The sequence below is a fragment of the Saccopteryx bilineata genome, chromosome 5, assembly GCF_036850765.1.
Source record: "Saccopteryx bilineata isolate mSacBil1 chromosome 5, mSacBil1_pri_phased_curated, whole genome shotgun sequence".
Classification (NCBI taxonomy): domain Eukaryota; kingdom Metazoa; phylum Chordata; class Mammalia; order Chiroptera; family Emballonuridae; genus Saccopteryx; species Saccopteryx bilineata.
In genome coordinates this window covers 147,320,656-147,348,427 of record NC_089494.1, presented here as the reverse complement: position 1 = coordinate 147,348,427, position 27,772 = coordinate 147,320,656, and the positions used below count along the sequence as shown (strand labels likewise).

Below are 27,772 nucleotides of genomic sequence, written 5' to 3'. Positions count from 1 at the left end.
TTCTCCACCTAAGTTATGCCTAGGGAGTTGCAGCACCTCACTGATGTGACCAGACCTTTCCTCTCACCATCCTTGGCATGTTGGCTAATTACCTGAAGTTCATTAAATGCTTGCATTGCCATGTTTTAACTGGGAAAGTAAAGCCTTTATAAAACTACCTAAATGTAAACTGCATTGCCACTTATACCTCAATGGCCAGAAATGGCACGTGGCTGCCCCTAGCTCCACATAAGAAATTTTCCAGCCTTTAAAATGGAGGTGTAAGATAGAAAGGATTTTGGGATTTGTGGTGTCTGCACTCAACCTCTCTGGTTCCTCTCAAAATATTCACTGTTTTTTTCTGCACATACACTTTAAGAGCATTCACTCTCAACCTAAGGGAAGATGACTTCAAGTCTCTTCCAGTTACCGATTCCAGTCCAAAATGTCTGGGTGAAATGCACTTTCCTTTTTTTTTTTTAGCGAGAGACTGATACAGACAGACAGACCAGAAGGGAGATGAGAAGCATTAATCCTTTGTTGCAGCACCTTAGTTGTTCATTGATTGCTTTCTGTGTTTTGCTGTGTCTTGCTCACAGCAGAGCAAGTGACTCCTTGCTCAAGCCAGTGACCTTGAGCTTCAAGCCAGCAACCTTTGGGCTCAAGCCGGCTACATTGGGGTTTCAAACACGGGTGCCCTGCATCCCAGTCCGACACTCTATCCACTGAGCCACCACCAGCTCAGGCGAAATGCAGTTTTCTTGATCAAGTCCATATGTGGCCCTACATGTTGCAGGCACACAGACAAAAAGTCAGGTTAACTGCCCTTAACGAAGGACCTAATGTACAAAGGCAAAAAAGAATCAGGATACTTGCGTTTTCCATGCTCAAATCAACTTCAAGATCTTACTTTACCTACATGGCCTTTCAGCTGAGGATTCTGTCTTACAACAGTTGGTCTCTGGAACTGTCCAGTCCCTTGCCCGTACCGTACCGTGAGGCAACTCAAAGCCGTCATCTGAAGTGGGAAAGCAACATCTTTAGTTCCATTTTTACAAGACCACAATCTCTAATCTCAATTTTTGCTACAGCTGCTGCTGGGCCCCGTTGAGTTTCAATTATGGTAGGTTTCCCAACTCAGCAGGATGCTAAACCCTGCAACTCTCAACCTACTCAGACTACAGGATGCAGGCAGAGAAAGCTTCTCTTACCAAGGCTGTTTTCTTTCCTGCTTTCAAGCCTCTAGTCTGACTTAACTGCTCTTCTGCTGGACTTTGCAGCTATCCACTACTTCTGTGATACTGCTTTCCATATATTTGTCTAATCCTCCTAATAATCCTAAAGAGTAGGTATGAGTAGCATATCTACTTTCAGCTGAGGCACTTGGTCACACAGCCAGTAAGCAGAACCAGGGTTTGAAGCCGTGCAATCTGACACCAATCCAGCTGCCTAAGAAGTGACCAAACACATGCCAACACTCCGCAGTTGCCCCATTATTTCCCTTACCACCAGTCTGGTCTGTACCCTGAAGTCCAGTAACAGTTTGACAAGATGTTTTGCTAATAACTAGTTCCACCGACTAACCTAGGATAGTGGGTTCTCCTGTCTTACTTCTCCATCTTTTAGGATTTGTCATTTGCAATTCCAGGACCAGCTTGTTTATCAGTCAGCTGTTTCTAGTTGCAAATAAGAGAACTCACTCTGGCTTGTTTTAAATTGAAAAGGAATTCACCACCCTTTACTCCGCCAAAAAACAAAATAGATAGCATATAATTTCCAGATAGGCCCCAGTCACACTTGGAGGTTTTACATAAAAAGCAAGAAAACTCTCAAATCACATCCAGGAACTGCTCCAAAGACTGCCCTGCCACACAAGTGGCCCCATCACAATACATGCCACTATGGGATGCCAAGCTCTCTGCTACCACTGCCCAAAGGCTAGACAACATTGGGCCTACCCTGGCCAATATGAAGATGGCTCCTGTACCAGCTCTGTAGCCTGAGAGTGGCAGAGCTGATGTGAAGATCCAGGGATAGGGGGGAGAGGGGGAGGTACACGCCAGCCTTAGCTGCAAGACATGCTGGGAAAGTAAGTTTCTAGTTTCCACCTTAGGGAAGAAGGTGAATGCAGGAGACTCCCCAAACACAGGAAGGACTTTCAGAAGGTCACAAGTAGGCCAAGAAGGATGTCTATGACACTGAACCTTTCTTTTAAGTTTTAATTTCTAGTGGAATATTTACATTGAAGTTAAATTTGAATTTTAGTTAATAGTGAAAATTTAAAATTTCTTACACTATCTTGCAGATTTAGAAATTGTTATAGTATCAGAAATTCATTGCAAATAATGCACTAAATGATTAATGCAGTTGTAAATTAAAAATAATTAAATATTGGTGAGGGCCCAGGCTAGTGGCTCTGTGGACAAAGTGTCAGCCTGGCATATGTACATCCTGGGTTCGATCCCTGGTCAGACCACAAAGGAGAAGGGACATCTGCTTCTCCCCCCTTCCCTGTCCCTCTTCTCTCCCTCTTTCCCTCCCATCAACTGGTTTGAGGTGCTGACAGCTCTGTTGGAGCACATCAACCTTAGGTGCTAATAATAGCTCAGTACTCGAGCATCGACCCCAGATGGGGTTGCAAGGTAGATCCCAGTTGGCATGCAGGTGGGATCTGCCTTCCTCTCACCTAAAAAAAAAAAAAAAAAAAGGGTTTGGGGAGAAAGATATTCTCAGTTGTGTCCATGTTACTAAAAGTTAAAGCAGTATAAGTTCTTTTCATTCCATGGTTATTGATCATGGGTATGTTGGGAAAGCCACCTAAATGCAAATAAACAATGACGTTATTATGCAGCAAAATAATAGTAATGCAGACATCAAAAGCAGTTTGGAACTTATACTATAAGAGCATTCAAGTTCATAATACAAATTAAACTAATTCATCATAAGTACTAAGCACAAGCACATTTAGGTACTTGTTAGCCAAATACGGCATCATTGCTCAGTAGCTGAGTCCACAGGAAGACCTACGCAAGTGTCAGGGATTCTGTTGATTCTTATGCCCACGAAGTGTTCAATTATGTAATTCTACATTATAATCTTTAACCCAAACTTATTTTTATAAAGTATGTGCACTTTTACCACAAAAATCAAGTCCCAATTAAATTTTACTCAGTAAAGTAATACCACAAAAGAGAAAATGTTATTCTTTATTTGTTAAATAAAAACATGAGAAAATCCTTTTTTAAAAAGGGTCAGAATATTTCTTAGGTCTCCAAACCAAGTCCATGGAAGCAAAGAAATGTTGAGTGCTTTTTTCCCCAAAGGGTCACAACACGCTTTCACGTTGTCATAGCCTAGAGAGACACCGAGGTGCATGTCCTTCAGCTGCCCCCTCAGGAAAACCACACTCATGTTCAGGCAAGCACAGACAGAACACAGGCACAGATATTTTCTGGAAACACTTCCTACTCTGGCAACATATCCCAGTACCATATATTTTTATGTTTTCTTTTTCATGGTTCTGCTAAGTTTTTAAGCCACACATACTACTGCATTTTAATGGTACAATTTTTCATAATTCTGGAATATATTATTTGGCAGTACAACTTAAGTAGATAATGTGGCTAAATTTTATACATTTTAAAATTGCATATAAGAACTAACACTATTACAAATTTTGCCAGTAGAAATGGGACCCCCAAGGAACCACTATTTCCAAAACATTATGGGTTCACATTTATAATGTACCCATGAGGTTTTGAATTAACTGGTCATTTCTGATTTATGCTAAGGACTATGCTTTAATCTCTAAAAAGAAATGCTAGACTGATTTCTATACCCTAAATCCATTACAAATCCTACAGTCTGACTTAAGCTTAATTGAAACGATTCATCTGAACAGCATGGTAGGTTCATGATTTTTCAACCTTAATTCAGGTCATCAAGACTTTTATCTATTACTGGAGTCAATAAGAAAAAGTTCTCTGTTAGAGAAAGCAGACATTTTCACCTATGGCAGACTGCCAAGATGATACTTTATTATAGAATTTAAGCTATAGTAACTTGAAGGTTTTATTTAAATCAGTCAAGAAAAGAAAGAAAAGTGAAGAATAACTTAATACAACCCCAAATCCCAAACTTTCTATTTTTTTAAGTGCAAGAAATGCTGTATCACTGAAAATGTTGAGAATTATCATGAAACCCTAGCAAAAAAAAGTTAATTACCTCAGAAGTGGTAATAAAATAGAGAAACAACCAGAGAGGCACACAGACTGTTTTTTTAAAAGGATTTTTATACTATATTAAAAAAACACAAAATAAAAAAGGGATTAATCGACATGTATCTTAGCAGTCCTTCCAGAGTCTGTGCCCAGCAGCCTGCAGGCTGGTATCACCTTCTCAGCTCAGCGTGCCGTGTGCAGCTCGTGCACTAGTGCTGAAACTCAAACCTGCTCAGCCAAATCCAAGACCCTGAATTTATCCAAATTGTAGAAACATGCTTTCACCACCCGTCCACCAAAATACCTCCCGTTCAGATCAACGACAGCTAAAAAGCAAACAAAAAGACAGTGAGTTAATGCAGGTTCCTATAACACATCACAAGAAACATTTTAATTATAACAAGATCACAAATTAAACTTTTTTATTCTTTACATTTAGCTGTACAACTTACCTTTAATTGCTGATTCAACCCTCTCAAATTCTAAAAATATTCGCACTGCTTCATCATCAGGGGCACCAGGAATCTGACAAAGAAATAAAAATATAACAGGTAAAGTTAATGAGTTTTCTTCCTTAACCCTTGAGTAGAATGAACATTCACGTACTTCCTCGTGCCTCCTGACCATCCAGAGTATGGTCATACAAAAAAAAAAAAAATTAGGGGGGATCTTCCCGAAGTTAGAAGCAGGGAGCAGTCAGACTCCTGCATGCGCCCGACTGGGATCCACCCCGCACGCCCGCCCACCAAGGGCCAATGCTCTGCCCATCTGGGGTGCTGCTCTGTTGTGGCTGGAGCCATTCCAGCACCTGAGGCAGAGGCCATGGAGCCGTTCTCTGCACCTGGGCCACTTTGCTCCAATGGAGCCTTGGCTGCGGGAGGGGAAGAGAGAGACAGAGAGGAAGGAGAGGGGGAAGGATGGAGAAGCAGATGGGAGCTTCTCCTGTGTGCCCTGAACTGGAATTGAACCCGGGACTTCCACATGCCGGGCTGACGCTCTACAGCTGAGCCAACCGGCCAGGGCAATCATACAAAAATTTTTATTTTAAAAATGTGTAAGGCAACATTAAAAAAAGGCAAATGTATATTCTTCTTGTTTCTATAAATTGGTTATCAAACATGATTTTAAGTTAATAAAACTAATTTTATTTTTTGGAAAAAAAATTCACTCCTGGGGTCAGCGAGCATGAAAAAAACTCACTACTCAAAGGGTTAAATGATTTTTGTCTGTAAGTATTCCAATTATCACCACATATGAACAAGTAGTAGTCAAATACCAAGGAAATAAGTATAATTTGTCATCAAAAATTAGCTGAACATCTGTTAATTACGTGGTCAACAAATGGCAACATGATACAGAAGTAAAAATAAGAGCAGAAATTTAAGGTAAAAGATCTGTATTTTAATTGCCTTTCATGGTTAAATTCCTTTGTGGTGCTTTCTATGCCCTCCATTCCATCTGTGTAAACATATCTCCTGTTAATCCCCAACAAGACCAGTCATTTCATTTCGTAGCCCTGCCATCTCCCAGCTGTGACCCTAATTTGATTATCTTTTTTTCTATCTAAATCCTATCCATACATTCAAAGCTAAGCTCTAATCTGATATTGTTACGAAGGCTTCTCTGTTTTTACTGTTAGTCTAATCCTTTTCTCAACTCCAGTACTTATAGTCAATGCAACTGAGTCTAGCAACAAAACATTCTTTATTTTTACATGTTGTTAGTTTTGTTGTTTCAATTGAACATATCACTGAGAAGTGGCACATCCCCCACACTCACAATACAGTACTGGATATGCCCGAGGTACTAAATACATACTTGCCAAATGAATAAAGCCAAAAGCCTGTCCAAGTAACTATAAACTAATGGGCATACTATAATCAAAGTCTTTTAACAGCCAGATTAAAACTCAATCATAAAATGAAATTTTTATTTCTTCTCTAAATAAAATTTGAAGTCTTTATCTTTAAGTCTAAGTATAACTAACACCTGTCACCTTCTGTAGTAAGACAGTGTTATTTAAGCACAGCACACCTGTCTTTATTTGTAGAAAATGTTTTGTCATCTGTTGATCACAACAGGTTATAAATATCAAAAGAAAATCCTCTTACTTCAAATATCACACATTTTCCAACTTTGCCATATTTTTCACACTCTTCCTTGGTTTCAACTTCCAAGTCTTCATCTACCTCTCCTGCACCAACCATGTTCTATAAACAAAAGTATAAAGTACAATTTATAAATAATATGTACAAATAACTTTATGATAGCAAATGTTACCCATCCCAAATAATATGATGAAAATTTTCATCCCTATAGTCCCCTAAAATTAACATTCTTTTTTTTTTTTTTATTTATTCATTTTAGAGAGGAGAGGGAGAGACACAGAGAGAGAGAGAGAGAGAGAGGAGAGACAGAGAGAGAAGGAGGGAGGAGCTGGAAGCATCAACTCCCATATGTGCCTTGACCAGGCAAGCCCAGCGTTTCGAACCAGCGACCTCAGCACTTCCAGGTTGACACTTTATCCCACTGTGCCACCACAGGTCAGGCTAAAATTACTTCTTTAAAAAAATAAAATAAAAATTATACATATATATATATACACACACATATACACTAAGCTTCACATTTACAAGAGGAATTATGCAAGCATAAAAAAGCATAAACCAAGCTATACTTATAACAATTTCAAATATTTTAAAGTAATTAGTGTAATCTTAAATATTATATTTATCCAAAAAACATTAGTTTTTTAAAAAAGAACTCTATCAGTCTTATATGGAGTCTATCCATCCAAAAGTATCATTTGCAAAAGGATTATTTTCAGTTTTCTTTACCCATTATAATATCAGTGGTGCCGAAAACATGAAGGGATAAGTTAGGGTGGAGTGACACCTAAAGGTGGGCAAACAGGTTTCTTCCTTCTGCTTCTTACCCTTAGTAGAACCACTTTAGTAGGACACTTAAGTATTTCAGTTAGTGGATTTGAATCTGACTTCTTGGCTGCTTCTGTAGGAAAACAAACCACAAGATATAGACGTGTTAGAACACCAAGTCCAAGTTACAGTGAATGATTTAATTTCAATAGCAACCCCCTTATGTCTTAAGAGTCATTTAGAAGCGTCTAAGGCTGAGGAAAATTGTAGCCTTATCTGTAATGGAAGCATTCGCTTTGCTTTGATATATGTTTTTTATTGTAATTTCTGGAAGTTTTTAGCTTTGCCAGTTACCTACAATTTTTGCTTAGTTCACTCGCAGGCGTCCCCAAACTACGGCCCACGGGCCGCATGCGACCCCCTGAGGCCATTTATCCAGCCCCCCGCCGCACTTCCGAAAGGGGCACCTCTTTCATTTGTGGTCAGTGAGAGGAGCACTGTATGTGGCGGCCCTCCAACGGTCTGAGGGACAGTGAACTGGCCCCCTGTGTAAAAAGTTTGGGGACCCCTGAGAGGGTTAACAGAACACATCAATTCACTGGCTGGCTAACTGCAGATACTTTACAAACCAGGGCCACTCTAGACTGACTGGCGGCTTCTTAAAGCTGTGTAATGACAGAACAAAAATAAAACACCAACTAGACGGCATCTACCAGTAAGAACCCTTACAGAATAGGAATCTAATAGCTATAATCATGGATACATAGCTCTGTCTTTCATGGTACAAAAGCATAACTATGATTTCATCAATTTAACAGGATTATTTGCCTAGTAGAAGTAGGCATAAACTTATTGTCTTGAGCACTGCTCATTTTCTGCCAAAATTGTTGTCTTTTTTCTCCTATGGGCTTTCCTATTTCCCTATCTGTTCTAAACAAATAAAGATAAGCCACACAGAACTGGAATGCACTGGAATCAGGAGCTCTCGTGTTTTAGTAAAGAGAAGGCCAGTCCTCGCCCTCTGAACTGCACCTCCCATGCCTCTGGGGAAGACCCACCTTTCTCTATGGCTTCGCCCACAATGATCTTGCCTCCTCGCTTGCTCGTCTTCTCCACCGACAGCGCTGTACTCAGCCCCTGCTCGTGCTTCCCAAGGCCCTGGCCTTCCCGGAAGCCGTACTTCTGCATGATTTTATGTGCTACTGTGCCACTGGGAGGAAGAAAAAGAGGAAGATCCTTTACGTTTGAAGTCATTGGCTAGAGCACAACTTGGATTTTATATCATAACATGATTCTTCTGGAAAAAACAGTAAATTCTATAAGGGCTTTCATGAGGTCACATATAATTAACAATGGACCACTAGACAGAAGTTGTGGAGATATTGCCATGAAAAAAATATATAAAACTAATGTTGAACCCCTAGACATTCTGAGATTATCTTTAAGGTAAGGGAAATATTAGTTTCCCTGACAAAATTTCCCCAGTACCCCTGTTAGAAAACACTAGAGTTCTTGTCTATTCCAGTATCTGCATTGCTATATATATATTTTTCAATTACAGTTTACATTTAATATTATTTTGTATTAGTTTCAGGTGTAGAGCATAGTGGTAAGACAATTGTGTACTTTTTACAAAGTGTTCCCCCAGAAAGTTGCAGTAGCCACCAGGCACCAGTTATTACAATATTATTGACTATATCTTCTGTGCTGTACTTTACATCCCTACAACTATCTTGTAACTACCAATCTGTACTTCTCAATCCCTTAACCTTTTCAATCCAGTCCCCTAACCCTACACCCTCTGGCAACCATCAGTCTGTTCACTGTATCTATGAGTCTGTTAGTTTTATTTGTTTATATTATTCTTCAGATTCTATGCATTGGTATATATCTTATGATCACAGTTTACTTAAAAAATGTGCCTGTCAAAAAAGCACGTAGAGTCCCAAACAAGGTGAACTCAAAAAGAACCACACCAAGACACATCATAATTAAAAAGCCAAAGATTAAAGATAGAGACAGAATCTTAAAAGCAAGAGAAAAGCAGTAATTGTCTATTACAAGGGAGCTCCCATAAGACTATCAGCTGATTTCTCAACAGAAATTTTTGCAGGCCAGGAGGATTGGCAAAAAATACTAAAAGTGATGAAAAGCAACAACCTACAACCAAGATTACTCTACCCTGCAAAGTTATCACTTAGAATTAAAGGACAAATAAAGAGCTTCCCAGAGAAGAAAACGTTAAAGAATTCATTACCACCAAGCCAGTAGTACAAGAATATTAGAGGGTCTTCTTTAAGAAGAAAAAAATAAAAAATATGAATAAGTGGCTATAAATACAAATCAACAATTAATTTAAATGATTAAATCCTGAGTTTTTTGTTTAGTTTTTTTTAATGAGAGACAGAGACAGGAAGGGAGAGAGATAAGAAGCATCAACTAGTAGTTATGTCACTTTAGTTCATTGATTGCTTCTCATATGTGCCTTGACCATGGGGCTCAAGCTAGTGATCATCAGATCATTTCAATGATCCTACGCTCAAGCTGGCAACCTCGGGGTTTAAATCTGGGACCTTAGTGTCCCAGGTTGACACTCTAGCCACTGTGGTCAGGCTAAGTGATGAAATCTTGCCATCTGCAACATGGATGAACCTACAGGGTATTGTGCCAAGTGAATAAAGACACAGGAAGGCAAATGCCATAGGATTTTACCTACATGTAGAATCTAAAAAACAAAATTAACAAAAGAACAGAATATAAACAGACTCACAGATACAGAGAACATTTTGACAGTTGTTACTGGGAGAAATGTTGGGGGAATAGGTGAAACAGGTGGTGGGATTAAGTACATAACTGGTAGTTATAGAGCAGTCACAGGGATATAAAATACTGCATAAGGAATACAACCAATAATATTGTAATAACTGCCTGATGAGGTGGTGGTGCAGTGTGAGAGGGTCAGCCTGGAACACTGAAGACCCAGAGTCAAAACCTGGAGGTCACAAGCTTGAGCACAGGCTCACCACCTTGAGCTCAAGGTCACTGGCTTGAGCATGGGATCATAGACATGACCCCAAGGTCACTGGTTTGAGCCAGGGGTCACTGGCTCAGCTGTAGCCGCCAGTCAAGGCACACATGAGAAAGCAATAAATGAACAACTAAGGTGCCGCGATTACTAGTTGATGCTTCTCATCTCTCTCCCTTCCTGCCTGTCCTTCCATTTGTCTCTCTCACAATAAAAAAAAAATGTAGTAACCACGTATGGTGTCAAATGGATACTGGATTTACTGGGGTGATAAGTTCTATAATGTCTAACCACTGTGTTGTACACCTGAAACTATGATAAGATCATATGTCAACTGTAATGGCAGAATAAAAATTTAAAGCCAGAAAAAAGTAAGTGTCCCTGTCAAAACAAAAAAGAGTATAAAATGTCACAATGAAGGCGGTGGCAAGATGGCGATGGAATAGGTGGATGTACCAACTTCCAACTCCCAGAACCAAAGTGGATTACAACTTAATTTTTTTTAAATTATATATATATTTTAAATTATTTTTATTTATTTATTTATTCATTTTAGAGGGGAAGAGAGAGAGAGAGAGAGAGAAAGGAGGAACAGGAAGCTTCAACTCCCATATGTGCCTTGACCAGGCAAGACTAGGGTTTTGAACTGGCGACCTCAGAGTTCCAGGTCGATGCTTTATCCACTGCACCACCACAGGTAAGGCCTACAACTTAATTTTAAGAACCATCATCTGGAAAAACCAACTTTGGACTAAACTAAGAGAACTCTTCAACGAACACTTAAAAAGCCAATCTGAGACTGGTAGGAAAAGCAGAGACACAGAGAGGGCTGCCCAGCTCCCAGGCGTGAACAGCAGCCCGGAGGGACTCATGTGGTGGGAAGTGAGTTTAGCAAAGAAGGGAGGGTCCTGGGCTTCAGGACCAAAGCCCCAGCCTGCAGCCCTAGAGACTAGAAGAGGTGTATGAACAGTATTTAGCTGCAAAACAAGCCAGGATATGGTTTGTGAGAAAGAGAAAGATTTCTCAGAACCAGGATTCTTCTTAAAGGGGCTGCGCAGAAAATCTCTTTCAAAACCACTCACCCGAGGCTCTAGGGGATGGGGAGAGAGGAAAAGACCAGAGTAGCAGGAAGAGAGAGTAATAATCTAGGAGGCACAGGGAGAAACACTTTGAGGGACAGCCACCCTAACCCCTGGGTTGAATCACTCCCCAAACCTAAAGTGAATATTTCCCCTGGAACCAGTAATACCAGCAAAGGGAAGCAGAACACTAGCCAAACAAGCTCTCCTGTGGCACTCAGAGCAGAGTCATTTAGATGAAGGGAGCCATCAGGGATACAGTATTGAGTGCTAGGGTCTGAGTGGCAGTGCCCCCACCCACACTGCTGAGGGTGCGCCAGAGGGTGGGCAGCAGCCGGATAGGGAAGCCTGGTTCCCTCGGTGGGGGCAGAAGCCAGCTGGCCACAACTGAGGCAGGGTGTGAGCTCAGTCCTGCCAGGCATGGGCGGAAGGAGCGACGAAAGCAGACTGACCCAGCTGTGGGCCAGATGAACCAGCGGACAGCTGCGGCTCTACAGGGGTACGGAGCCCCACCCGAGAGGAGAGAAGAAAGTCCAGCCATTGAGGGTGAGGTGAAAACCAGGGAACAGGAGGAGACCCATGGCTGAGCATAGGTGCATGGCCCTGCCTGTAATGCCAATGCTTGCAGCCCCAGCACAGAGCACAGCCCCACTCGAGGGGGGTGGAGAGGGCCAAGACCCACCAGGGCTTGTAGCTCTGGCAGGTGGACACAGCCCCGCCCATGGAGGAGAGGCAGAAACCACAGTGACTGCTGCAGCAGGTCGGCGTCAGCAACGCTCATACCTAGGGGGTGGCAGGCCTGCAGACAGACCACACCTAGGGAACACAGAGGAAACACCCTTTGAACTCCTGTGGCCACACCCTTCTTACACACAGATGGAATGGGAAGGAAGAGAAATGCAACCCAAATGAATCAAGAGAAATCCCCAGAAAAGGACTTGAATGAGTCAGATATAAAACTTACCGGATGCAGAGTTAAAAATAATGATTGTTAGGATGCTCAAAGATCTTAGAACAGCAATAGATGGACATAACAAGCACCTAAATAAAAAGATAGCAAATATTCAAAAGGATATTAAAATAATAATAAAGAATCAGTCAGAAATGACAAATACAGTATCAGAAATGAAGACCACAATGGAAGGAATTAAAGCAGGATAGATGAAGCTGAGGATTGAATCAGCGAGTTAGAGGACAAGATAAACAAAGGCAAGGAAACAGAGCAAAAAAAAGAAAAGAGACTCAAAAAGTCTGAGGAAACTCTAAGAGAGCTCTGTGACAACATGAAGAGAAATAACACACACATCATAAAGGTTCCTGAAGAAGAAGAGAAAGAACAGGGATAGAGACCTTGTTCAATCAAATCATAGCTGAAAACTTCCCTAAAATGATGCAGGAAAAAGACACAGTAGTTCAAGAAGCACAGAGAATTCCATTAAAGAGAAACCCAAAGAAATCTACACCAACACACATCTTAATTAAAATACAGATAACAGATAAAGAGAAAAAATTAAAAGCTGCTGGAGAAAAAGACTATCACCTACAAAGAAGCCCCCATAAGAATGACATCCAACATCTCAAAAGAAACACTTGAGGCCAGAAGGGAATGGCAAGAAATATTCAAAGTAATGCAGAACAAGAGCTTTCAAACAAGACTACTTTATTCAGCAAGGCTATCTTTTAAAATTGAAGGAGAAATAAAAAGCTTCCCAGACAATAAAAGAACTCAAGAAATTCATTACAACCAAACCAATGCTGCAAGAAATGTTAAGGGGCCTGTTGTAAACAGAACAAAGGGGGAAAAGAATATAGTAAAAGAGAAATATAGCTTTAAAGAATAAAATGGCAATAAACAACTACATATCAATAATAACCTTAAATGTAAATGGATTAAATAATCCGATCAAAAGACATAGGGTAGCTGCGTGGATAAGAAAACAGGACCCATACATATGCTGTCTACAAGAGACACATCTCAAAACAAAAGATACACAAGACTAAAGGTAAAAGGATGAAGAAAAATATTTCATGCAAATGGAAATGAAAAAAAAAGCTGGGGTAGCAATACTTATATCAGACAAAAATGGACTTTAAAACAAAGGCTATACTAAGAGATAAAGAAAGTCACTACATAATGATAAAGGGAGCAATTCAACAGGAAGATATAACTATTATAAATATCTACGCACCAAACATAGGAGCACATAAATATATAAAGCAGACTTTGATGGATATAAAGGGTGAGATCAACAGCAATACTGTAATAGTAGGGGATTTCAATACCCCACTAACATCATTAGATAGATCCTCAAGGAAGAAAATTAACAACGAAACAGCGGATTTAAAGGACACACTAGATCAACTCGATTTAATAGATATCTTCAGAACCTTTCACCCTGAAGTAGCAGAATATACATTCTTTTCAAGTGCTCATGGTACATTATCTAGGATAGACCACATGTTAGGGCACAAAAGAGGTCTCAACAAATTTAAGAAGACTGAAATCATATCAAGCATTTTATCTGATCACAATGGCATTAAACTAGAAATCAACCACAACAGAAAAACTGAAAAATACTCAAACATATGGAAACTAAATAGCAGGATGTTAAATAACGAATGGGTTAACAATGCGATCAAAGAAGAAATTTAAAAATTCCCCAAAACAAATGATAACGGAGCATATAACAACACAAAATTTATGGAAAGTAGCAAAAGCAGTCCTGAGAGGGAAGTTCATAGCACTATAGGCATACCTTAAAAAGCTAAAAAAAAGCTCAAATAAACAACTTGACCCTGCATCTAAAAGAACTAGAAAAAGTACAGCAAGTAAAGCCCAGAGGTAGTAGAAGGAAGGAAATAATAAAAATCAGAGGGGAAATAAATGATATAGAAGCTAAAGAAACAATACAGGGGATCAATGAAACTAGGAGCTGGTTCTTTGAAAAGGTAAACAAGATCGATGAACCTTTAACCAGACTCACCAAGAAAAAAAAAATAGAGGACTCAAATAAATAAAATTAGAAATGAGATTGGAGAAATTTGAACTGACACAACAGAAAGACAAAATATTGTAAGAAAATATTATGAAGAATTGTATGCCAAAAATTCAATGACTTAGGTGAAATGGACAAATTCCTTGAAGCATACAAAGTTCCAAAAATCAATCTGGAGGAATCAGAAACCCTAAACAGACCAATTACACCAAATGAGATTGAAACAGTTATCAAAAAACTCCCCACAAACAAAAGCCCTAGGCCGGATGGCTTCACTGGTGAATTCTACCAAAGATTCAGGGAAGAACTAACTCCTATCCTTCTCAAACTATTTCAAAAAATTCAAGAGGAAGGAAGACTTCCAAGCTCCTTTTATGAGGCGAGCAAAATTCTGATTCCAAAACCAGGCAAAGATAACACTTCAAAGAAAGAAAATTATAGGCCAATTTTCTTGATTAATTTAGATGCTATAATCTTCAAAAAAATATTAGCAAACTGGATCCAGCAATACATGAAAAACATCATATCATGATCAAGTGGGATTTATTCTGGGGAGGCAAGGCTGGTACAATATTTGCAAATCAATCAATGTGATTCATCACATAAACAAAAGGAAGGAGAAAAACCACATGATAATTTCAGTAGATGAAGAAAAAGCATTTGATAAAATCCAGCACCCATTTATAATCAAAACTCTCAACAAAGTGGGAATACAGGGAACATACTTCAACATGATAAAAGCCATCTATGAAAAACCCACAGCCAACATCATAATTAATTAGCAAAATTTAAAAGCAATCCCTCTAAAATCAGGAACAAGACAGGGGTGACCCCTGTCACTACTCTTATTCAACATAGTTCTGGAAGTCCTAGCCACAGCAATCAGACAAGAAGAAGAAATAAAAGGCATCCAGATTGGAAAAGAAGTAAAACTATCATTATTTGCAGATGATATGATACTTACTGTACAGAGAAAACCCTAAAGTCTCAGTCAAAAAACTACTGGACCTGATAAATGAATTCAGCAAGGTGTCAGGATATAAAATTAATATACAGAAATCAGAGGCACTTTTATACACCAACAATGAACTGTCAGAAAAAGAAATTAAGGAAACAATCCCCTTCACTATTGCAAAAAAAAATAAAGTAGCAAGGAGTAAATTTAACCAAGGAGGTTAAAGACTTGTACTCAGAAAATTACAAAACATTGATAAAAGAAATCAAAAAAGATACAAACAAATGGAAGCATATACCGTACTCATGGTTAGGAAGAATAAACATCATTAAAATGTCTATACTACTGAAAGCAATTTATAAATTCAATGCAATATCAATTAAAATACCAATGACACACTTCAAAGATATAGAACACATATTCCAAAAATTTATACGAAACCAAAAAAGAACACGAATAGCCTCAGCAATCTTGAAAAAAAAAATGAAGTGGGAGGTATCACACTTCCTGATATCAAGTTATACTACTAGGCCATTGTACTCAAAACAGCCTGGTACTGGCATAAGAACAGGCATATAGATCAATGGAACAGAACAGAGAACCCAGAAATAAACCCACACCTTTATGGACAATTGATATTTGACAAAGGAGGTAAGAGCATACAATGGAGTAAAGACAGTCTCTTCAACAAATGGTGTTTGTAAAATTGGACAGCTACCTGCAAAAAAGTGAAAGTAGACCACCAACTTACACCATTCACAAAAATAAACTCAAAATGGATAATAAGACTTAAATATAAGCCGCAAAACCATAAGCATTTTAGAAGAAAACATAGGCAGTAAGCTCTCTGACATCTCTCGCAGCAATATATTTGCTGATTTATCTCCACAGGCAAGTGAAATAAAAGACAAGATAAATAAATGGGAATGTATCAAATTAAAAAGTTTTTGTATAGCTAAAGACAATATGAACAGAATAAAAAGACAAACCACACAATGGGAGAACATATTTGACAATATATCTGATAAGGGGTTAATATCCAAAATTTATACAGAACTTGTAAATCTCAACACCAGGAAGACAATCCAATCAAAAAATGACAAAAGAAATGAATAGACACTTCTCCAAAGAGGTCATACAGATGGCCAATAGACAGATGAAAAAATGTTCAACATCAGTAATCATTAGAGAAATGCAAATTAAACCACAATGAGATATCACCTCACACCAGTCAGAATGGCGCTCATTAACAAAACAACACAGAATAAGTGTTGGCGAGCATGTGGAGAAAAGGGAACCCTCCTGCACTGCTGGTGGGAATGCAGAGTGGTGCAGCCACTGTGGAAAACAGTATGGAGATTCCTCCAAAAAATTAAAAAGGGAACTGACTTTCGACCCAGACATCCCACTTTTAGGAATATATCCCAAGAACACCATATCCCTCATTCAAAAAAAGAAATGTACCTCCATGTTTATGGCAGCAGTGTTTGCAATAGTGAAACAGCCCAAGTGTCTGTCAGTGGATGAGTGTATTAAAACACTATGGTACATATATACAGTGGAATACTATGGGGCCATTAAAAAGAAGGAAATATTACCTTTTGCAACAACATGGATGGACCTGAAAACTATTATGTTAAGTGAAATAAGCCAGGCAGAGAAAGAAAAATATCATATGACCTCAATCATTTGAGGAATCCAAAGAACAATGTGAACTGAGGAATGGAAATAAACCTGAAAGGAAGGGGGGAGGGAGCTGTTGGAAAGGGGGCAAGGGAGATGTTGAGGGGAATACGGAATACAAGGGAGATGGGATACAATTTGGGCGACACTAGATTCTATGTAAACAGAATCAATTAACTAAAAAAATAAAGAAAAAAATGTCACAATGAAGATGATTGAATTTTTCTATATAGTACAGTAGAGTTTCCAATGACAGACTATAAAAAGATCCTAGAGATCATTTATTTAATCAATGGAAATTAAAGAAACTGAGGCTCAGATTAAAAAATTAGCTTAAAGTTGATTATAGACAAAACCAAGGCCCTGGCCGGTGGGCTCAGTGGTAGAGCATTGGCCCAGCGTGTGGATGTCTTAGGTTCGATTCCCAGTCAGGGCACATAGGAGAAGCAACTATTTGTTTCTCTACCCTTCCCCCTCTTACTTCTTTTTCTTTTTCTCTCTCTGTCTCTGTCTGTCTGTCTCTCTCTTACTATCTCTCTCTCCCCCTCTTGCAGCCATGGAATTGGAGAGAGTTGGCCCAAGGCACTGAGGATGGCTCCATAGTCTCTACCTCTGGTGCTAAGAAGAGCTCAGTTGCTAAGCAATGGAGCAATACCCCAGATGGGGAGAGCACCGCCCCCTAGTGGGTTTGATGGTGGATCCTGGTTGGGGTGCATAAGGGAGTAGGTCTCCACCTTCCCTCTTCTTAAAAACACACACACACACACACACAAAAAAAAACAAGACACAGCATTTAGAAATTATTCCTATAGTTGATAGTAGAATTGAAATTGAAACCCACAACTCTTAATTGTCAGGCTATTGCTTTTTCGCTAATATAGTAACAACTTTCAAAACTGCACTTGGAGGTGCCTCAAAGGTCTCAAGGGTGACCCCCAGCAACTATTGCTACTTAGGCTTGAACCACAAAACCCTTCTTTAACTAGAACTACTCCTGTATTGCCTCGTGTTTGTGTGATTTCCTTAAAAATGTCATTTGAAGCTGTTGTAGGGCTAAAAATACAAGACTTAAAACTGCTGAACTGTACCACATTGCTTGCACCTTCCTTAGGCATAAGTTAAAGATTGAATTCTAGCCTGACCAGGCAGTGGCGCAGTGGATAGAGCGTTAGACTGGGACGCAGAGGACTCAGGTTCGAAACCCCAAGGTCATCAGCTTTAGTGCAGGCTCATCTGGTTTGAGCAAGGCTCGCCAGCTTGAGCCCATCGTCACTGGCTTGAGCAAGGGGTCACTCACTCTGCTGTGGCCCCCACCCTCGTCAAGGCAAATATGATAGAGCAATCAATGAACAACTAATGAGCCACAACAAAGAATCAATGCTTCCCATCTCTCTCCCTCCCTGTCAGTCTGTCCTTATCTGTCCCTCTCTCTGTCTCTGTCATAAATAAATAAATACTGAATTCCTGTTTAAAACAGGATTCAGCAAATGGTCAATTTTCATCATTAACAGAAAAAGAAGTTTCAAGTCTGTCCACCCTCCAGCATACATTCTAAGGGCAGTCCAATAAGCCTTTCTGCAATGATGGGGATGTTCTCTCTCTGTACTGCCCAATACAGCAGCTGTAAGCCTTTGTGGTATTGAGCACTTGAGATAATAAGATTGAGACTAGTATGATTGCCGAACTATATTTTAAATTGTACTCGTTTTAAATTAATAACCTCCTGTGGCTAATAGCTACCATAAGAGAACACAGGTCTAGATGGATGTCAAGGTCAGAAACTCAACATCTCACAGTGCAGGAACCCCCACCTACTCCAACTGACTAGTCACCTCTCAAGGGCTTTAAGAATCAAAGCATTTGCAAACAGGCAAGGGCAGATCAGTGTGATTATTAAGGTCTCAGTATTTCTGTCATAGGCAGTGTCCTTTTAAAGGACACAGAACAAAGGCCTTAGGGTAATGCTGCTTCACTTGATAACCCCTCAATGCATGAAAGAAGACACTGTAAAAAACATAAAACATTCTTTTAACCAAAATGCATGGCACATTCAGTGGGGACTGAAAAATAATTCCACAAACCCCATCTGAAAGTCAACATTAAAACTCATTTTTACATGCAAGCAAACACTCTAATTATAGTTTGAATGATTAAGTTTTTAGACCAAAGGTATAGAACCATGACCTTAAAGCAAATGGCTCATTTTATCAAGAAATAAAGACGTCATTCGCCCTTTGTATATAGTATTAGTCATCTGAGCTATTTTATTTGTGTTATGAAAAGAAATGTAAATAATTATCAGAAACTGTTCCTACCTAAAGAATATAATGTTCAGCAATGAAATCATCCTAAACTTAGATCAGAAGGCTTTGCTTTGTATAAACTGTAACAGCATTGTGCATTACCCTCCATGTGACTCAAGCACTGATTCTCAAGAATGCCATTATGTGATCAAGCATACAAAGCATTTCCCTACAAACCAGAGCATGCCCTCGCTTCTGAACAAGATGCCTACTGAAAGGGCTGCCAGCAATTCACACTGAATCTCGGCTGAGTCTCATCCTTACACCTGCGAAGATGACAGCCCTTACCCCATGTTGGCGAGGAAGGAGTTGCCAGGGCCTGTTGGAGATCTGGGCCTGTCCTGTTCTTCATAAACAGGGGGAGGGATGGCAGCTTTGGAAGACTGTGAGCGAGGTCTTGAATCTTCTTCATAAGGAAATTCTCGGGGTACTGTCAAATAAAAATAATATAGGTTTACCAAAACACTACGAAAAAGTTCTGAACTGTAGTTGTATAAATAAGTTATCTTGAACTAATTTAACTGACACTTTTAGCTTACTATAAGGAGAAAAAACAAAATTCAATTTATAGCCTCTATATAACTTTTCAAAAGCATAGAGGTATAACACTATTTTTCTAATTCTGGCTTTGTTCCAGATGTTTATTATCTCCTCAAATGTCCTTCTCATATCTTACCATAATTGTAGCCTTTAAAAGTACTCTTAAATGAGAATTTTTGTCTGAATCCTTAAGATTTTTTTATGTTCCAGATAGATGCAATTAAACTTTCTTTTGATTCCCACAGCATCCTGTACACCTGTCTGAGGTCTCTAGTCTTCCTACTTCATTAGCCTAGCACAGAATAAAGGTCTTTGAGGATACACACCATACACAAGAGCAGTGATTTCCAACTCTAGCTACACAGTAGAATCAACAAAAAAGCCTTAAAAAATTCCTGTGCTTGGGCCTCACTCCCAGAGACTGGTTTCAATTGAGTTTATGGTTTGCCAGGTGTTTTCACACAAAAGATATTTAACAATACTTTTAAAAATTATCTTATTTAAAAAGATAACATCAATAGTGCAACCGGTATTAGAAAGCACTATGGTGGATATTTTTCGGGTAGTTTAGTTATGGTCCAAGCCAGACGTTAGGAAAATGACCTAGATGATATATCAAAGTTCACTTCCAACATACAAATTCTAAAACAGATCACTGGGAGAGGAAATAGCAGATGGGAGTGTTCTGTCAATGCAAGTGAAGGCACAATTTGGGCCCTGAAATCAAAACTAAGGGTAGAAAAACCTAATGAGGAAGGCACTGCCACCTTGTGGAAGGTCAAGAATTTAACAGCCTCTAACCCACTGAGTATACAAATTGAAAAGAGGAGCTATTATTTGTTTTAACCTAACTCCAAATATGAAATGTAGGAGAAGACAAAATGAATTTTAGAACAGTATTTCACTGTATAAAAATCCAAGTTTCAGAGCTAAGCTTTAAAACTTCTAAAGTATAAGGGGTAGAAGGGAGCAGTGCTGGGCCTCAAGGTAAGGGCCCCAGGAGGGGCTTTCAGGCCATCTTCCTTTATACTCAGGAAACCTGGCCAGTAGCAAATAAGGCTGCCCATGGCTGGGCTAAAGATTTCTGTCAAAATAGAGGGCAAGAAACAGATACATACACTCTTTGTCTTTCTCTACAAGAGAAGTGGGTGGTGCGATGGCAGCTCCTCCCATACCTGCAAAACACAAATTCTACTGATTAAAGGAACTTTTCAGATGCCAGACTTTCAAGGCCTGTGACACATGCCATTTGTCTATCACACACATCCCACAAAAGAAAGAAAAAAAGAACTGCTACTTCATCCCTCCAGCAAACATCTAAGGAATTTAGTAACTGAATCTAGGATTAAAAATGTAGAAAACTAAGAAAAGAGCCCCAGAATGTATGTAGTTAATAAATAAATTTTAAGACAAAAAACATAACCCAGAGAATTAGAGATTACTTGAACAATAGTAACATAACTATTTACTGGGAGCATGTTAGCCATCAGGTTCTTTCATATACATTATCTCATTTAAACTTAATAAACCACTGAAGTAGGTATTACTGTACCTATTTTCAGAGAAAATGATTAGAGGAGAGTTAGAGGACAGAGACAGAATAAAATACAGCTCCCAGTGATTCCAAGCCTCCCCCACAATACAGCATACTCCTTTCCAAGGATCAAACCACTCCAACTAAATAACGATTTCAAAGTGTGGGTATTTCTGGTTTTTATAGAAACTTGTGCTGTCACCATTCTTACTCATGTTTCCTGGACAGAGAAGGGTGGACACAAACAAACTAAAACCATTTGCTATCTGATATGAATGGAGAACATGAATGAAAAATATAAGGATTTTTTTTTCATTAGGTGTAAGCCCTAATATATGTATTACAACTGAATGAACTAGTCCAAAAACTAATAAAAAATAACAAGCAAACAGAACATCTGATTACAAAACCAGTGCTGCACCAGCATGAAATGTTTCACAAAAGAAATTCGTCTAAAAGCAGCATACATGCATCATGATTAACAGGCCAAGACTAGACAAAACATCTGAGAACTAGGAATAAAACATTCTCGTATTTCTTTTCAAATACCTGTTATCACTTTCAATCTTCTCACTAAGACCTAAGTGATTGTTGATTGAGATTACTTTAATGAGTTCAGTTTAAAAATTCAGGGTAATTACTAAAAATCTGCTACTCATCAGGTTAAAATATAAACATTATCTGTTAACAGCAGTGCCATTATTTCCCTAATATTTAATGTATATATAGCTCCTGGTAATCTTCAAGAAAATAAGTGGCCTTCACAGTGTACCTCCTTACAAAAAGGGCAGCCGATCTGTAGGCTGAAAAGATGAGACCAACAAATATTCAACCTCTATACTGGATTCTAAAAAAGTTAATAAAAGCCAAAGATTCATTGATTAATGAGATAATGAATATGAAATGTTTAACATAATACCTGAGGAATAGAGCACATTCAAATGTTAACTTCACTCCCATCAGAAAAACAATGTAGTGCCTAACAATCTTCAGCATGCACTAAGTATTCTTTAGTTCAAGTGTACAAGATTAAATATTTGTATATATTGCAGAATAATGACCACAGCAAGTGTAGTTAACACCTGTCATCATACATAGTTACAAGTTTTGTTTTCTTGTTATGAGGACTTTTAGGATCTACTCTCTTGGAAACTTTGAGACATGCCACACAATATTATTAACTATAGTCACCATGCTATACATTACATCCTCATGACTTATTTTATAACCAGAGGCTTATACCTTTTAACCCCTTTCATCCGTTTCCCCCACCCCAACCCATGACAACCACCAATCTGTTCTCTGTATCCATGAACTTTGTTATTCTGCATTAAGTATTCTATAAATACATTTAATTCATATCTACACTGAAAAATTAAGAATTTTAAATTATTGTAGACTCACTCCTTCCCAACTCAATTAGTATTTTAAAGTTTAAAGACTAAAACAGCCTTAACTATGCACTTGGGCAGATTAGGCTTACAAAACTGCTGGTCATAAAACAGAGCTCATGTATGTGGAAACAGACTCCAGCTTTATAACAACATTATTCTTAGGTCTTGCATTAAAGAGGACTACATTATAATGAGGTTTTCAGGTAAATGAAGATGTTGGATAAGATGAACAGTGGACCTGTATTGTATAGAGCACTTCTTTATACATATGGAAAGTTCAAAGAAGAATATATAAGAAAACATGGCATAAATTAAGGCTGTATGCAAATGTGGATTGCTGGAATTCCAGAGAGAAAATTACCTAAACCAATATCAACTGAACTATTTATCAGATTAAGTATGAAAAGCAAATAGTGGAATTGCACTGCATTAGAAACATAATATTTATGTATGTTCATGCCTTACTTCTTTTTCTCCTCTCTCGCTCATAATCCTCATCTTCATCAGAATCTGGATCTGGTCGCCGTGAAAACCCACTAGCTTCATGTCTATCTTTACGCCTCCTGTGATAATAAAAGATCCTATGTTCATCATAGACAAGCCAATTTAGAATTGTCAACTCAACGACATTACCTTGACTTTCTCTTGGCTAAAAAACACCCAAATCCTTCCTTTTACACTATGCTATTAATGGGAGGAGGGTAGATGCAAAAAACCCTCCCCAAAAACCCAAAACTGGTTAAAGACTAATAGCAAAAGTATGAGAAGTGAAAAAAATCCAGAAGATGTACTGAACACATATTTAATAGGTATATGAGTATAAGTAGAAAAGAAAAAGTTTCCTTGATATTTACCTCTTTCAATTTTAAAGCACATCAAGACAGGTAATAGTTTAACAATTTTTATTCTCTAGAACAGCAATTTTCAATGATGTGCTACAGAATTTTTAAAACATGCAATACCTGACTATTTAGTCAGGGGCACTGACATCTTTTCCCTTAGATTCTCAAATAAAAAAATAAAATCAGCCAATACAACAATAACTACCTGGTGTGAATGAATAAAAATTATCGTATTTTTTGCTCCATAAAACGCACCTGACCATAAGACACACCTAGGGTTTTTAAGGAGGAAAATAAGAAGAAAAATATTCTGAACCACAACGTGTGTTAAAATAGTTAATGAAATACCGTATTTTTCACTCCATAAGATGCATGGGCATTTTCCCCTCCACTTTTTTTTTGGGGGGGGGGTACGTCTTATGGAGCGAAAAGATATGGCATACCCATTTTTTTTTTATCAGATCAGAAAAAAGTATAATCTATTTTTGGTGTGCCACAGAATTTTAATTAGTTTTTCTATGCCATCAGATGAAAAAAGTTAAAAATTGCTGCTCTAGAACATGCTCTCACTACATGAAATTATTCAATAAGTAATGAGAAATACTATATTAATACTTTATAAACTATTTAACAATATTCAGTAGTTTAAAAAATACAAACAAATCCTTGTTGCCCATACTTTTAAAAAAATAAATAAAAGATATATTATTATTATTATTTTAGTGAGAGAGAGACAGAGAGAGGGACAGACAGGGACAGAGAGATGAGAAGCATCAATTCTTTGCTGTGGCACCTTAGTTGTTCATTGATTGTGTTCTCATATGTGCCTTGATCAAGAGCTGCAGCCCAGCCAGTGACCCCTTGCTCAAGCCAGTGACCATGGGGTCATGTCTATAATCCATGCTCAAGCCAGTGACCCCATGCTCAAGCCGGATCAGCCTGAGCTCAAGCCAGTGACCCTGGGGTTTCGAACCTGGGTCCTCTGCATCCCAGGCCAATGCTCTATCCACTAAGCCACCACCTGGTCAGGCAATAAACATTTTTAAAAAATTCCATCTAGCTCAAAAAAAGAGAATAATGGTATTGGCCAGCTGGCTCAATGGATAGAGCGTCAGTCCGGCATGTGAATGTCCCAGATTTCATCTCTGGTCAGGGCACACATGAGAAGCAACCATCTACTTCTTTTCCCCTCCCTCTCTCCTTTCTCTCCCTCTTCCCCTCTCAAAGCCAGTAGCTCACTTAGTTCAAGCATCAGCCCGAGCACTGAGGATAGCTCGGCTGATCCATGCGTGGGCCTCAGGTGCTGAGGATAGATAGCTCAGTAGATTTGAGCATCAGCCCCAGATGTAGGTTGCTGGGTGGATCCCAGTCAGGGCACAAGCAGGAGTCTATCTCCCCTCTTCTCACTTAAAAAATTTTTTAAAAAAAGAAAGAAAAAAATAACAATTTAAGTATTTTAAATAGTTAGGATTATAGAAGAGTCATAGCATAGGAAAGAAACTATTGGTCAACACCAGAATTCTAAGTTAGTTTTCTAACAACTCATCCAAAACCTATACTTTATGTTTTCTACTTCTATGAATTAGCTCTCAAGTTTGTTTTCATGCTTAGATTTAACAACAAATATTTAAAAACAATCTGATTCCTTCTGATGATTGCTCAAATCAACTACGAAAACCTCAGCCATAAGACAGCAATGAAGTTCCTTAACATTCTAATAAGTATTTCAAATGTAAAATATTCCCAAATCCAAACAAAGCCTTACTTTTCTCTCTCTTCTATTTCTTTCTGTCTTTCCAGCTCCCGTTGTCTTTGTCGTTCCTCCCTTTGGCGCTTCACCACTTTCTCATAATCATTAGGAAACATAGGGTCATATTCATCAGCTAAGGGAATCAAAACTTCTCCTGCAGAAAATCCACTGGGTACTGGATCCTGAGGAAGATAAAAATGCCAAGGTATCATCCTCATGTCTTACAATTTTATTCACAGAATTCAGGGCAAAGGATTTGAGGGGTGGAAGGAGCCTTGATAAGCATCTACCTGCCTCTTTGTTTTAAAGATGTAGGAACAAAAGTCTAAGGAGGGTTAGTGACTTCACATGGCCACACACCTCACTAGGTAGCAGTTTAGTTCAGTATTAATTACATAAATACCCAGTGGCATTTCCCTGAAATTCCTAAATAGCCACCATTGAAAATTTTAAGCAACAAATTTGATTATATAGTTAACAATGAATATTTTTGTTTTCATTTATCTTTATGAAAACTTAAAAACCAGAAAAATCCAGAATAACACAATCATTCTTGTGGTTACTTAACAGACTATTTTAAATTTTGATTACATAGGCTTTTTGAAATCTCTGGAATACATCCCTTCCCAGGTAGGCTGCGCTTCCTGTGGAGCCTGGCACAGGTGGGTGTACCTCTCCTCACACTGTCATTAAGTTTTTAAGGTTCACTAACATTAGGTTTAGATGATAACATTTTGCATTTCTCTTCTAAACATTTAGGAACTGGTATTACTTACTCACTGAGGGAAAAGAAGTAGTCTTATCAAAGAAATAAAAACAAAAGGCAGAGAATACAGACAATTAGAAGTTACACTATTAGAAATGGGGTTTTACTCTAGGTCAGTGGTCGGCAAACTGCGGCTCGTGAGCCACATGTGGCTCTTTGGCCCCTTGAGTGTGGCTCTTCCACAAAATACCACGTGTAGGCGCTACCTTGATAACGAATGTACCTACCTATAAAGTTTAAAAAATTTGGCTCTCAAAAGAAATTTCAATCATTGTGCTGTTGATATTTGGCTCTGCTGACTAATGAATTTGCCGACCACTGCAGGTTGGTGGATCTGATCTCCACAGGGTTCTGGGAAGCCCGGATCTAATGCACAATCCAAGTTTCCTAAACCTCCATACTTCCTTACTCCGTGTTTTCTTAGTGTAACTCTTTCTTATTATCTGTAAAAATAAGAGCCTTTAACTGGTCTCCACAGACTTCGTAAACAAGTATAGCTTACCACTAGCATCCTTAAGTGCCTACTCTGCATCTCTTTCAGGATGTACACTGCCCAATACTATCAAAGGCAGAAAGGCTGTGAAATGTATTTTGGTTTGAACACAAAACCGATAAAGAGTGTATGTTCAGTATCAATCAATTTAAATTCAACAACTCCTGTTCAGTTTGACATTTCATAATATTATACATTATACTGTTCCACTTGACATTCTGCATTGTAAAACAAACACTTCATCATTTTCTTATAACTAAAAATCAGAAAACACGATTTGATGAACAAAAGATATTAGAAAAATGTGCTCCCTCACAGGCCCAATCACTGGACGATTTACACAAATCTTTTAAACATAGGGCCCCCAAAGGTAGTTAATAAATTTGTTTCAGACAAAAGATATTTTAAAAATGAAAAGGCACATGTCCGAGATTTCCTTTCAGTCATTAAGACAGGATAGAAACTAACGATTAGCCACTAAATTTATGTAATACTATTATCACAAAGTTTCTGAGAGAACAAATTGTTAATATGGAAGTTAAAACAATTTTTTTTCTAAGTGAGAGGAAGAGAGAGATACAGACTCCCCATGTGCTCTGACCAGGATCTACCCAACAACCCATCTGCAGACAATGATCGAAGCTACCAACCTATCCTCAGCTCCTGGAGCTGACACTCAAACCAGTCAAGACTTGGCTGCAAGAGGGAGAGAGAGAGAGAGAGAGAGAGAGAGAAGGGGGAGAACAAGAGAAGGGGAAGAAGGGAAGAGAAGTAGATGGTCACTTCTCCTGTGTGCCCTGACCAGGAATCACACCCAGGACTTCCATACACCAAGCCAACGCTCTATCCACTGAGCCATTTGTGGGTTTGCAGTTGAATTCTACTTTCAAAGGTTTATGGTCAGAGAATATGCTTGAAATAATTTCAATCTTTTTAAATTTGTTGATGTTAGTTTTGTGGCCCAACATATGGTCTATCTTTGAGAATGTTCCAGGAACACTGAAAAAGAATGTATAATCTGATGTTCTGGGATGAAATGGTCTGTAAATGTCTATTATGTCCATTTGGTCTAGTGTGTCTTTTAAGGCCAATACTTATTTTGTTTGGATGATCTAGAGCCATCAATGGTGTGTTGAGATCTCCAAGTATGGTTGTGTTTGTGTCTGTTTCTATTTTAGATCAGTTACTAGATGTCTTAAATATTTTGGTGCTCCCTGGTTTAGTGCATATATATTAAGAAGTGTTTTGTCTTCTTGATATAATGTCCCCATTATCATTATGAAATGTCCATCTTTGTCTCTTGCTACCTTTGTGGTCTTGAAGTCAGCATTGTCAGA

The 27,772-nt window shown here is 38.6% G+C and overlaps 1 protein-coding gene across 1 annotated transcript in view; it reads right to left on the bottom strand.

Moving 5' to 3' along the window:
* Positions 1-3,205: 3,205 nt before the first annotated feature.
* The window catches only part of RBM17 (RNA binding motif protein 17), a 39,733-nt gene continuing 15,166 nt past the window's right edge, over positions 3,206-27,772 (bottom strand). The window contains exons 4-12 of the mRNA XM_066232579.1: positions 25,192-25,358; positions 23,050-23,147; positions 20,775-20,831; positions 19,405-19,546; positions 8,134-8,285; positions 7,135-7,208; positions 6,311-6,409; positions 4,652-4,724; positions 3,206-4,525 (exon numbers count right to left, since the gene is read on the bottom strand). Coding sequence (XP_066088676.1) covers positions 4,422-4,525; positions 4,652-4,724; positions 6,311-6,409; positions 7,135-7,208; positions 8,134-8,285; positions 19,405-19,546; positions 20,775-20,831; positions 23,050-23,147; positions 25,192-25,358 — 966 coding nt within the window. The 3' untranslated portion in view covers positions 3,206-4,421. The remainder of the gene's footprint in view (positions 4,526-4,651; positions 4,725-6,310; positions 6,410-7,134; positions 7,209-8,133; positions 8,286-19,404; positions 19,547-20,774; positions 20,832-23,049; positions 23,148-25,191; positions 25,359-27,772) is intronic.